Source organism: Pundamilia nyererei, unplaced genomic scaffold, assembly GCF_000239375.1.
Source record: "Pundamilia nyererei isolate P.nyererei 1_Seehausen unplaced genomic scaffold, PunNye1.0 scaffold00035, whole genome shotgun sequence".
NCBI classification, from domain to species: Eukaryota; Metazoa; Chordata; class Actinopteri; order Cichliformes; family Cichlidae; genus Pundamilia; species Pundamilia nyererei.
The window spans coordinates 3,456,628-3,470,247 of record NW_005187436.1 but is presented as its reverse complement, the minus strand read 5'-3'; the positions used below and the strand labels follow the sequence as shown (position 1 = coordinate 3,470,247).

The 13,620-nt window shown below is 38.5% G+C and overlaps 2 protein-coding genes across 2 annotated transcripts; one reads left to right on the top strand and one right to left on the bottom strand.

Annotated features, from left to right (window-relative positions):
* Nucleotides 1-478: 478 nt before the first annotated feature.
* On the top strand, nucleotides 479-7,557 carry ints14 (integrator complex subunit 14). The gene is made up of 11 exons (XM_013910096.1): nucleotides 479-1,089; nucleotides 1,196-1,303; nucleotides 2,140-2,295; nucleotides 3,280-3,398; nucleotides 3,502-3,644; nucleotides 4,253-4,345; nucleotides 4,876-5,020; nucleotides 5,131-5,264; nucleotides 5,635-5,753; nucleotides 7,050-7,115; nucleotides 7,214-7,557. Exons 1-11 carry the CDS (start codon nucleotides 868-870, stop codon nucleotides 7,445-7,447), a joined length of 1,539 nt encoding a protein of 512 aa, XP_013765550.1. The 5' UTR covers nucleotides 479-867; the 3' UTR covers nucleotides 7,448-7,557.
* Nucleotides 7,558-7,638: 81 nt separating this feature from the next.
* Nucleotides 7,639-11,461, bottom strand: hacd3 (3-hydroxyacyl-CoA dehydratase 3). Its single transcript, XM_005730043.2, has 11 exons — nucleotides 11,224-11,461; nucleotides 10,400-10,442; nucleotides 10,229-10,302; nucleotides 9,927-10,091; nucleotides 9,749-9,794; nucleotides 9,536-9,646; nucleotides 9,318-9,445; nucleotides 9,117-9,229; nucleotides 8,711-8,817; nucleotides 8,477-8,608; nucleotides 7,639-8,376 (listed from the first exon to the last, which is right to left on the bottom strand). The coding sequence occupies exons 1-11, from the start codon at nucleotides 11,299-11,301 to the stop codon at nucleotides 8,300-8,302; spliced, it is 1,074 nt and encodes a 357-aa protein (XP_005730100.1). The 5' UTR covers nucleotides 11,302-11,461; the 3' UTR covers nucleotides 7,639-8,299.
* Nucleotides 11,462-13,620: the final 2,159 nt, after the last annotated feature.

The window sequence follows — 13,620 nt, the reverse complement described above, 5'->3', positions numbered from 1 at the left end:
GACATCTAAGGAATGTTCAAGTTATAGGATATGACGCTGGAAAAGTCTTCATCGTAAACATTATAACCTACTTTAGGTCCGACTAATAGGATTATGTGTAGCGTCTCATCTTAAACTAATCATCAAAGCAGAGTCCAGAAAGCCTAAAATACATTTAAAAATATTTAAACTGTGAAAATGTATTTTGAAAATGTGGGTAGATACCTTGAAACGCGTCCACCAAATCTTTACTGGTCAGGGCTTTAAAGTGGGCGTTGCTTATCGGCCCGTCTTTTGTGCAAAACAAGTCGCCAAAAGACTTGTTTTGCACAAAGACTTTTTATCATCTCTAGATGATAAAAAGTTATGTCTGCAGCCAGATCATTATTATTATCATCATTATCATTATTATTACTATTATTGTTGTTGTTATGGGTTTTGTTTTGTTTTTTATCTCCCGGGAACTATCCGCTGATGTGTACACTAATGTCAGCCCGGACGGAAGTGCTGGTGCACAGTACACCATAACCATTGTTTAGTTAGCGTAAAAACTGAAAGGCGCGTAGGTTTTAGTAATTTTTTTCCTGATACCGCTTCTTTACTTTGTATCTTAGGTTTTGGATCGTTATAATGTAATTTTGGTTAAATGGCAGCTGGAACATTTCATTCGTTTGCCGTAGCGTTACATAATGCTAATGTAAATTAGCCGAAAAACTAGCCAACATTAGCTAACAGTTCGGATGTTACCATATGTCCCTTCTTCTTTATCTTTACTGACGGCGCCTGTGTATTTGGTTGTTCTAGCTAAATACGCCTCAGCGACGACAACGCAGTGGGAGCATTGCAGCGGACTTCTGTTTTCATATTTGGGATCTGTAAGCGGTGAGCATGCCTACTGTGGTGTTAATGGACGTGTCTCTGTCCATGACACGACCAGTGTCATTGGATGGCATCGAAGAGTTTCAGAGGAAGAACCTGGCTGTCCACGGACTCAATATGTTGTTTGAACACATGGCCTCAAACTACCGCTTGGAGTTCACGTCGCTGATGGCCTTTTCTTCCCTGTGGGAACTCCTGGTACCTTTCACCAGAGACTACAATGCATTGCAGGTAAAGTGTGCTCATGTGACATATCTGTCTGAAAAGTCAAAGTATATTTTTTTTCCTTGAAAAGCGGTCTGATTTTGGGATTACCGTATGTTTTTTTCCTGCACAGGAGGCTCTGAGCAACCTGGAAGACTATGACAAAACCTGTGTTGAAGCAGCTCTAAATGGAGTTAGTAATGTAGTACAGCAGGAGTGGGGTAGTGCCTGCCCCTGTCAGGTATTTGGCTAACACTTTATTCAGTATCGCCACACCTCTGTATTTATTGGATTTATTTATTGCTTATTATTGGTCGAATAGCTTTTGTTGTGATATTTTGATACCATGATAGCATTTACAGGATATTGTTTTATAGTGATATCATACATGAAACTGTTACTCAATAAGGCCCATTTACTAGTTGTTTTTCTATTTCTCTCTGACCCAAGAATTAATGTGTAAGACTCACAGGCTGGTACCCCAAGGTCGAAAACACCACAGAGACCAGACCACTTCCTTACTCCCATCCTCCCTTTTTCTTTATCTCTTAGAAAAGGCTCGTTAAAGGCCAGGTGGTTTGTTTCAGAATTCACTAATGAAAGAACTCTGTATTCTATGTCTAGGAGTGTGTTTTGCTGGGATGATCATAAATTGTAGCTGAACTGATAAACTACACAAAGGATACTTCTCTACTCACAAGGCAGGAAGACGTTTCCTTATTTGGTCTGTACCGGTTTGAACTGGGAAAGCTGACACACGAACCTTTTTTTCTCTATATAAGCTGTTGTATACTTAATAAACCTTTGAGTCGATTGGGAAGGCAACCTAAAGCAGTCTCTGTTTTCTTGTTCTCCCAAGCTGCTCCCGAGCTCGTACTAACATGCTGAATGGCATACCTGAGTGTTACTTTAAATAATTAGGAATCTTAGAAGGAAAGGACAGAACTCTGCTTATCGCTCGTGCCTTGGAGGGAAAACCGGGATGGACATTTTTTTCCTTCAGCTTTCCTGCAGTGATCTGAACCATATGTTCATATACTGAGTTATGTTTATGTACTTCTTCCATATGTCCTGTAGGTGGTGCTGGTTACTGATGGATCCCTTGGTATTGGGAAGGGGTCTTTACGCCACTCCCTCCAAACACTGAAACAACGTGGGGATGACAAGAAATTTCCTCTTCCTTTCCCTTTTCCTACCAAACTGTTCATCATGTGTATTGCCAATGCAGAGGAGGTATTGAGCCATCCTTACAGTTACATGATACCAGAAGCAGCTATCAAAAACACAATTCAGGGTCATATTGCCTGTGTTAGACACCTGTAAATCACACATTTCTGTGAACATTTTAGGATGACAGCAGTATGACAGTTGCTTTCTACCTTCACAGACTCAAACTATAGTTTTCCAGCACATAAAACATTTTGGCTTCCAACAAAGAGGCTGTCACTTCACAAAGCTGTTATTTAAAAAATAAATTTGAATACATTTTATTTTTCAAATGGCAAAAAAATAACATAAAATGTATAAACTTATAAGTATAAGTGAAATAGCACAGTCTTTTTGTGTTGACTATTTGCACACTAATCATGGTTATAAATAGTCACCAAGTTTGAGTCGGGGAAAACCCTGCATGTTATTAAATATCAGGTATTCATCAAATCACTTTTATTGTCACATCACATGTGCAGGTACACTGGTACAGTACATGTGAGTGAAATGTTTTATCGTCATGAAATTTGTAGATGAGGTGACCTTTGATTAAAGGTTTAAGATGATTTCTCTGTCAGCATTTCAGAATCGACAGACAAAAATTTGCTATAGATAACCTCACAACACTTATCAGTTAAAGTTTTTGTGCTATTGCATCCCAAGTGCCCAGGAAGTTTCTCATGGAGATTTTTTTAGGAGGAGGACCACACCTCATTCACTCCCTGTCCTATGACTATTGTATGGCTACTTCCTTCACTCAGGTTCTTAGTTCTCATTTTCATACATGGGAATCTGCGAGGCCCAGGAGCAACCACCAGTCTTCCCCATACCACAGTCTCAGCCCTAGATCTATATTTATTCCATCTGTCAGTACCTTTCAGGAAGCACGATCAATCTAATTGAGAATGTGGAAATTGCCATTAAATTGCAAATATGTAAAAGTTTAACTTAATCTAGCTAAATAGCCCAGCTTTGAAAAATTAGACCCACTGTCTTGTGTAATTTCAGTTACAGATGACTGATGCCATGGACAACCTGGAGGAATTACTTTGCCTTAGTGGAGGGGATGGGCAAATCTTTACTATGGAGGGACCGCTTTGCATGAAGAGTGTACAGACCATGTTTGGGTACTACTGTAACTGTTTAGATTATTCACAAAAAACATCTTAACCTCTTTCATATGTTTAGTAAGGGCATCTTTGGTCATATTCTATATCTGCATGTCCCCAGGAAGCTGATCGATCTTGTATACTCTCCCTTCCACGCGGTTTTGCACTGTGGGAATCTATCCTCAGATGTTCAGGTCTTCCCTCGACCTGAGCCTGTCGTGATGGATGAAGAGGTGGAGCCTATGCCCCGGACTGTTAGTACAGGTACTGGCTTCAGATTTTATGATTAGTTTAATTTAAGGAGGTCATGAAACATTACATGCATAAAAGCTAATTTACATCATGGAACCCTACTTTAAAAAACTGACATAGATGTAACTGTGAAGCAGGATTTAAGAAATAAGTGCTGAAGTTTTATTCTGTCAGTACGGACCATGACAACATGTGGTTGGCTGGTGGCAGCTTGTAGACTTACATTATTTTACGTTGGCTAACTAGTGAGAGAATCAATAACTCTAAGGAAAATAAAGACACTAAAACTGAAAATCCGTTTAAGGGGATCATTTTTGTGCTGGGCTAAGAAACTTAGCTGATTGCATGAGCTGATTGTGCCGCACAGTACAGCTGGTTAGAGGAGGAAAAATCAGTTTCTGACTTCATCCTGTCGGTCTGGTGATTCAAACAGTCTGTCCTCTACACTGTTCTTATTTAAGTAAACTTTAAGCACTTCTTTCACAGACAGTGTTACACCTATGTCAGTTTTTGAGAGCAGACCTTCACGATGTAAACTGGCCTTTATATGTTTAGTGTTTCGTATCCTCTTTAAATTCTTCATTTTTTTTAAACAAATCTTTCTCTTGTATGCCTTTCAGATTTGGAGATTGTGGGTTTCATTGAAATTGCTGACATTGCAAGTCCTCCTGTCATATCCAGACACTTGGTATTACCTATTGCTGTAAACAAAGGTTGGTTTTAATACTTTTGCTATGTTCCAGTTATAGAGAAATGCAGATTGGTGACATATTAGCTTTGCAGCTTGTGCACATCTCCTCGTATTTAGATGTAAACACTCAAATGTTCAAGCAGCTTTATGTTAACTAACTTAAGAAAGAAAGAAAAAAGAACTTTAGAGTTTGCTGTTGCAGAACAAATCAATTTTAGTAAATAAGGTTGATAACGAACGAATCAGGAAATGCCTCAGACTATAAGAAACCAACAAAAATAGGAAGGAAGAGCAAAGCTGCTGGGAAATCCCTTGAGGTTCGAGCTTCCTTTATTTGTCATGCACACTAATTTATTTCAGTACTTCTTTAAAAAATTGCTCTCATTCTGTAATGTAAAAGATTAAAACTAACATTAATAGAAGAGATGAGAAAAAAGTAAGTAAAATTGTCTAACACAGTCTAACAGCAGAAATGAAACCAAGTATTTTTTTCTGATTAATAAAGAATAGCAAATATTTATGATTTAGTTTATTATGTGTACTTGGTTTTAGATGTGGATGAAGTTGGTACGGGAACCACAGATGAGCTTGAGGAGGAACCTTCTGCCAGTCAGATGGCAGGCAAAAGTCCCAATTTTTGTGTACTTTTACATGGAAGTCTGAAGGTTGAAGGCATGGTGGCGCTGGTCCAGCTGGGGTGAGATGCAGCAGAGCTGTTATATAAACTCTTTTATATTAACCTGCACCATAAAGACTGCTATATTATGCAAACAAATTGTATATGTAGTTTGCTTTTTTGCCCCTCAGGCCGGAGTGGTACGGCATCTTGTACTCCCAGGCAGACAGCAAGAAGAAATCAAACTTGATGATGTCTCTTTTTGATCCCGGTCCGGAGCCTCTGCCCTGGCTGGGCAAGATATCACATTTGGGACCAATCTCAGGTGACTTTTTTTTTTTTAATCTCTCCACCATGCCAAGTTTCATTGCAGATGAGGGTCAAATGAGTAAATATGAAGAGCTCTGTGTTTACAAAAGATTATATGGGGTTTCTAAGTGCACTGTCTTTAAAAAAATTTTTTCTTTTTTCCCCCAGTGGCTTAAATGAATCCGGAAACCATTTTAGGGATATTCTGAAACTCTGTGTTTTATTTAACATGTGACACAATGACCCATGCACAAGTATTCCTAAAGAACAACAGACTGTGGACACGATCAAGTAGTTAATACTTTACCTGGGTTTCTCACGTGTCTCATGATGCAGTGTATTGACTGACCTCACTATGTTGTCCCGTGACCTTTCTCATGTCACAGAAGCGGCTGATAATCCCTACGGAGAGGATGACAGTAAAAGTCCATTTCCTGTACAACCACAGGTGAAACGTAGCTATGCCCAGAATGTGACCGTGTGGATTAAGGCCAGTGGACTACAGGTGAAGTAAAATTACTGCGTGAGAGTATTTTTCTCTTGAAAGTTTGGAGAAAAGACAAACATTTCATACATTTCTGTCAGTGATAAATTTATCTAATTATATTCTTTTAATGAACTGCTTTCTGTGTTTAAAAAAACCCAGAAAGCGATTAATTTCTGACATTTCTGTGTAAGAAGAAGGAAAAAAGGCTTATTTGCGAAATTGTCAAAATAGCTTCAGATTAATTTCTTGCAATTGACTAATGAGTTACTTGGCTTCTCAGAGGCTGCTCTGTTCACTGCCTCTACAGTGGGCTCAGCAAGTCTCTACTTTGTTTGAACTCTCTTCAGCAGAGCTTGGTTAATATTTATTGAAATTCTTGTTCCTGTGATTAATAATTACTCCAGGAATTTCTGGTATTTGATTTTGTCAATATTGTCGCCATCAAACAAATATTGATTCTTCAGGTCAGTCCAAGTCTGTCATTCAGAGTAATCTTTACGTGACCAACTATGTAATCTTATATTAGTGAATCTTAAAAAAACAAAGGAAAATGTCATCAAAAGGTTTTTCGTTTTTGTAGTTTATTCAATAATCATTACACACGAAGTGAAATATTTCCTAAAAATATGACGAAATATTTACTATTTGATATAAATCTTGAGGCTTGTGGTTTATAGCTCATTTAAAAACGGAAATCCAGTGTCTCAGATTATTAAAATGCTTCCTAAGTTTAATCAAAAAAAGATTGACAATAAAGAAATGTCCACCTACTGTAAAGTTCATGTAAACACTCAGCACTTAGTTTGAGTGCTTTTATTATTTATCAAGGCGGCGTGGCATGGAGATGATCTGCACTGAAGCCCAGGTTGCTTTGATAGATAGATGGCCGATAGTGCAGCTTGTCTGTGTTTCTCATCTTCCTGACATTATCTCACAGATTCTCTTTGGCATTTAGATCAGATTAGTTGGCTAACTAGTCATGCACAGTAATAACATTGTCAGCAAACCATTTGCTCATAGATTTAGCAATGTGTGCTTACTCCTGCTGAAAAAGGGAAATCTGCATCTCACTGAAGCTTATCAGAAGATCTGCGCATAGAGTACTCTAAAATCATCTTGTAGATGGCTGTTAACTCTGTACTTAACAAAACGGTGAACCAACAATTTCCAATACAGATCAACTAATAAATATTCTACTAATTGAGATACTGGATTTCAGGTTTTCAAGCCGTAATCACTAAAATGAATATTGGTCAAAACATTTAAGGGGCCTTTTGATTCATTGACTCGTTTTTTTATGCTGTCATTGTACAGACTGATGTCCAGAAGATCCTGAGGAATGCCAGGAAACTGCCAGATAAAACTCAGACCTTCTATAAGGTAAGATTAGCTGGAGTGGCTCTAAACTATAATTTTTAAAGCTATGTTTGTTTTTTTTCCAAAAATGAAATGTTATTTTTTCATTTTGATTCTGACAGGAGCTGAACCGTCTACGTAAGGCTGCTTTGGCTTTTGGTTTCTGGGAGCTCCTGAAGGGAGTTGCCGATCTGCTGGAGAGAGAGTGCACCATGCTGCCAGACTCAGCACATCCTGATGCTGCTTTCCAGCTCTCCCACGCTGCACAGCAGCTTAAACTGGCCAGCACTGGTGACTCCCAGTATGCTGCTTTTGATCACAACATTGTTCCCATGCACACGGATTTCTCAAGTTGAGCTGCATCCGAATTTGTATGAATGAACTCAAAATATCATAGGCTCAGCCTGCGTGGACCAATGTGCTGCAGTGTTGCATACACCCTGTAAAGACGTTCACGGGATTATTTTACGAAGTCATCTTTGGGATTCAGTGTTGTTTTGTTTTTATAAATGTTCCTTTGTAGGAATCTTTTGACACAATAACCACATTAAAATTAGGTTTTTATTCATTGTCAAATAACTGCCACATTTACAGAACAGAGTAAACGGCTATTAATGTTGGCATTCGTAATTCAAGTGCAAATAATAAAAAAGCAGCCAGAAAAAACCTGTTACAATTTAACATTGCTCCTTGAAGGTTGTTGTTGAGCACAATGGACACTTTTTTTTTTTTAAAGCAGTCTGGTTATTTGTCCCTGAGCTTTGTGGAATGGCTTGGAATTGTGAAATTATAACCAAGGGCTTGTCATGTGGAATGATGACTTGTTTTCTTTATACATATGGCAGTGACTGAATATGAAATGATAACAGGGTTTTCTTATCAGTGCTTCTCAAAATAGCGCTGCGTGGGAGAAAAACAAGACTAAGAGCGGGGGGGGCGCACTATCACACAGGTGCTATGGAAATGTACCGGTATGTGTGTGCAAACTTGGTCACCAATAAGTTTGCTCGATGCAGTATTTCTGTACTCATTGCACATCTATTGTGTTAATAATAGCCATAAAGGAAGTCATTTTAGTTTTTATATGGACAGGCTGTCAAAAATTGAGTTGATAGTAAATTTGACATAAGGATGATGATTATTAAAAACAAAGGTCGAGGAATAAGCAGGCAGCAAAGGTGTTCAAGGAATGCTGTTGGTGTTGAGTCTCAATTTGCTTTCCTCTTTTTGGTCCGGAAGCGCCTCTTCCTCTGCTTGTAAAGGTGGCTAAAGTTGATAAAAAGTCCTTTTGTGGGGGGGAGGGGGAACCAAGATTAATATCAGAGCAGCAGTGGTTAAGTTAGAATATATGTGTCATGTGAGAGACAGTTCATGTGGGGACTTACCCAAAAACATGAGAACAAGATAAATGTACAGGAAGTAAGAGAAGCTGACAGAGGTGCCAATCACTTTAGTCAGAGGAATGCTGAAGAGTTTAGATTCATCAAAGATGGGGATGGACTGGATCACTGCAAGAGCTACGTGGGATTGAGAGATAAGAGTATATATAATAGAGTCTATAAACATGTTTGCATGTTTTTTTATATCAAATTTTGTTTAAAAAAAAAAAAAAAGCCTACCTTCAGCTAAAACACCAAGTGGATACAGTGGCATCCAGACAGTATACCGCAGCCAAGTGAGGGTTTTCCACTCTGTATTGAAACAGCCCAGCATGTAAAAGGGATACCTGAAAAAGGATGAGCATGTTGGTTAAGGAAAAAAAAAAAGTCATGCTCCAAATAAAATTACACAAAGTTGCATCCACAGTTACACATTCTTATAAAATTATAGCTCAGATGCGACTGCTACTTGCCTGTTTCAAGGCTGAAATGTGAATAAAATCTAACAAAAAACTAACTGTTCCAAACATTTGCAAAGCTCTAAATCTTATCCAATTTTAGTTTTATTTAAATACAACTGGCTAAAGCTGTACTATATATCACTAGATGACTGTTTACTGTAAACAATAGGAAAATGCATACTTGCCTAAAAATCTCAATAGCACTCCACAGATAGAAAACAAAGAACACAACTGGCTTGTGGTGCATTTCCTCCGGACTACCAAAAATGATGAAGAGGATAAAATTCCTTCCGACCACCTAGTGCACAAACAAAAGATGTGTATTGGTGCTCAATCTGTAACTTTAGGAAACTTGAACTCAGGCAAAAAAACAAAACATCCCATACCTGTATAAGAGTTGGTATAACACCTGTCTTGACTACACCAAAAGCAGCATTCAGGACCTCTACTAATGCCAGGATCTGGCAGAAGAACATCACATCCGAAATTGTGTGAAATGTGTCATAGAGGGAATCTGAAAAGAGTTTTGAACGGACATGTTTTAACCAGTTTTCTGTGAAGTAAGTGACACTTTCAGCTTCTCCTGTGTAATATATTTTCACACCTATGCCAATGATAAACAGGCGCACTGTCATGTTGATAAAGATCCATGAAAAACCAAGAAACTGGACCAGGTTGTACACAATCAAGAACACAGTTTTCAGGCTGACGAACCCTGAAATATTTCAAAGAAATTGGAAAATTGTATCAGCAGTTTTCCCATCAAAGCCATCTGATAAAACAGAATGTTCAAGTGCAATATATTATCTGCACCCACCTTCTTCTTTTTGTCTTGAAGCCTTCAGCCTGTTCTTTTTCTCCTCCTTTTAAAAGTATTTTAAAAAATGAAAATAGTAGAGTCTTTAATCAATTATTTTAGTCATACTGACATTTTTTAATCTTTATCTGCGAGTGTCATCTAGTAACAATTGTCAAATGCCAAGTTGTACTCTTACCTTTTCTCTGATTTCCATCTCAGCGTCTGACTCGTCCAGCCAGCGATCAAAGTCCGGTGCCAGGAAGACAGGTTTACGCTCCCGGAGAGTCAGCCTTTCCCACCAACCTCGCTGTATTTTGTGCACTGTAATGTTCACCTGCCGCTGTGTGGACTTGTAGCTGACCTACAGGTTCACGCAATGAGCACAAACAGGAAAACCAAAGAAAGGAAAGGAAAAGATTTAAGAGCAATCTTAAAGTTATTCTGTCTATAGATATATTTCTGATCCCACAAGATAAATTATAGAATTACTCAGCATACCTGTGGCTTTACTGGTAAGAGGAACTCCAAGCTGAACTTGTACTCATTTTGTCCTTTTGCACCATGCCCCTGGGCTACAAACAGGATATCACAATTGAAATGCCACAAAAATATTTTTAAAAATATGTCTTTAATCACCAAATGCAAATGAAATCCGTGAATCCATGTCACCTGAAAAGTGAAGGACATTTTCATCCACGTGGACGTCAATATTCTGCAAAAACACAGGCAAAGGATAAGCATACTTCCTCGCTAGATCAATAATTTTTTTACTTCCTGTTAACAGAAACCCGAAACAAAGATATTAATCTTATGTTACAATATTACCGTGACAAACAATATAGCAAAACACGTAGGATATTTAATTACCAGGTAAAATAAGTGGTAAAAAAGTCTCTAACCTGAATCTTCTGTTACATGATCAGAAATAGAGTTAAGTGCTATAAGAAGAAGAAGAAAACGAGTGCTGAGAAGCCCTCCTGTAGCATGTAGTATGGGATGATGTGATATCTACAGGTGTAACAACACCTGTCCCTCACACATAACCCCACGAGCGCCGCGTGAACAATGCTACCACACCCACCCACCCCGCCTTCCGAGTAGTTCCAACGGGTATTTTTAGGACTTTTCACCCATGTGATTAACTGTTAACGCAAATATTCTTAAAATCAACAGGTTTTAAAAACAGGTTCGAACAGGTTGTGTGGCTTTAGACGTACTACATAATGAACGAAGGGCCTCAACAGAGAGCTTTGTATGGATCAGTTATCAGATAAGAGATCTCAGTTCTCATACAGTATGCAAATAGTACAGCTATCCAGCAGGATAACGTTTACAGGAACCTTTCGTCTGTATTTGCATTGCTTCCCATTTACCACCAGAGGCCCAAAAACAAGGTTTTTAAAAAAAAAGAAAAAAAAAGAAAGAAAGAAAACAAGTCAGAACCATGCTAAAGCGTTTTGCCCGTGACAAGCAACTGCAGGAGGTACTCTCACCTGAACATCTGTCAGCTCAACTCGCAGGTAAATGTCTTCATGGCGTTGAGCCCAATAAACAAGAGGTGTGAGTGCCATTATTGCGTTTTTGATCAGTTTTTTTAATCGGGCAAACAATGAATGAACGCTCCACGCTTCATGCTAGCTGCCCTGGAAGGACTTTAGCAATTACCCAGAATATTCTTCGAACGTGCGCGCTCTCCACTGATCAGTGCTGAGACGCGCTCGTGCAGGAGGCACAAACGTTAGACGTGCTCTTCCCTGATTGGCTAAGTGAATATTTACGGAAGTGTCACAGGAACGCGACAGGTTGTCTAATTTTTCTTTTGGCAGTATGCTGACAGGCAGCAAGACGACCATATGTCAAGTTTAAAAACTGATTTGTTGAAAACTTCCGGGACATTTAATGTCCTTGTTGGAGTGACAGGAAGCGTCGCAGCCTTGAAACTGCCTCTTTTGGTCTCCCAGCTTCTTGAACTCTCCGGGGTGAGCTGCTTCATATTAGTTAATGTTTGCATATCATGAATGTTTCTATTTTCCCCGTACATGGTTAGCAAATAATAGCACAAGCATCTATATACATTTATTGTTTATCTAAGTGGCATAATACGCATAAGCTCACCTGTACCGCAAGATGGGGATGTTAGGCAGCATCGCTACAAGCGCAGTATATTCTAGTTATTAAATAAACAGAGCAAATCTGAGCCAGCAATATCTGCCTGTTAATTAAAAACCACAACGGTCGTCCATGAAAATAGAGAAAACGACATTTGAAGACGTAAATGTTAAACGGGGATAATATATGACAGTGTTGGTATTAGTGTGGGAAAGGTTTTGCAATATACTAAATAAAGTGTGTTAGGACTTTTGTAGTAAACAGGGTGATGAAGCTATGCGTTTGCATAGCAATGCAAATAGTTTTAAATTGTATGTGTAATAGCTAATACCTGTAGAGAGAAATATTTGGCCTGTCAAACTAAGAATAATTGCTTCATTTGAGTTTAACATGCGAGAATATGCATGGATGCACATCCCATGGAGCAGAGAGACATAATGCCCCAATCAGTCAATTTAATTTCCAACAAAATGATGTGGGATCACGGATGTCACTGGAAGCAGTAATGTCTTGTAAACATCATTCTTTTTTTAATTAAACAGTCAGTTGTAGGAAAATCTTCTCTGTAACAACTAGTATGACGTATTTATTTACTTGAGAAAGAATGAACACTTCACCTGCTCAAGCCCTGCTAATTATAAAACAATTGATGAATTAATTCAAGCATACTAGTGGTAGTGGTAGTTGTTTAAAAAATACTCTATAATAATGTAAAAACTTAGAGTAAACAGAAATTCATACCTATGTAGACTCTATCTGCACTCACTTGCTACTTTGTTAGGTACACCAATTAAGCTGCTTTTTAATGCAAATATCTATTTAGCCAATCCCATGGCAGCAACTCAAGCATTTAGGCATGTAGACATGGTCAAGATTACCTGCTTAACTTCATCTGAACATCCGAATGGCAATGAAAGATGATTTAAGTGACTTTGAACGTGGCATGTTTGTGGGCCGCAAACAGGTTGTTCTGAGTATTTCAGGAACTGCTGATCTACTGGTATTTTCCCACTCAATCATCTCTAGGGTTTACAGAGAATAGCCCAAAAAAGAGAAAATGTCCAGTGAATGGCAGCTTTCTGGGTGAAAATGCCTTTGTGACGTCCAGGGTTAGAGGAGAGTAATTCAAAATCCTCATGTTACAACCATGGTACTAGAAGAGTATCTCTCGATGCACAACTCATCGAACCTTAGCCAAAACCCCACCCTGTGCCATGCCTGTCAGCTAGACATTGAAAAATGAGGCTACAGTTCATACAGACTCACCAAAATTGGACAGAAGAAGTTTGGAAAAATGTTCAAATGGTAGGGTGGGAAATTGGTATAAAGATCATAAAACATGGATCCATCCTGCCATGTCTCAATTGTTCAGGCTGAAGGTGGTGTTATGTTGTGGGGGATATTGTCTTGGCACACTCCAGGCCTCTTAGTACATTTAAGTCATCATTTAAATATGTCTATCATTTATGACCACAGAGTACTCATCTTCTGATGGCTGCTTCCTGCAGGATAACATGCCATAAAGCTCAAATCATGTTAAACTGGTTTGTGAACATGACAGTGAATCCATTGTACACAAGTGGCTTTCAGGCATCCACAGTCATCAGATCTCAATTTTAAATGGGATGTGGTGGAAAAGGAAATTCATACTACTGATGTGTGTCTCCCCCTTATCTATCTATCTCCCCCTTATCTATCTATCTATCTATCTATCTATCTATCTATCTATCTATCTATCTATCTATCTATCTATCTATCTATCTATCTATCTATCTATCTAT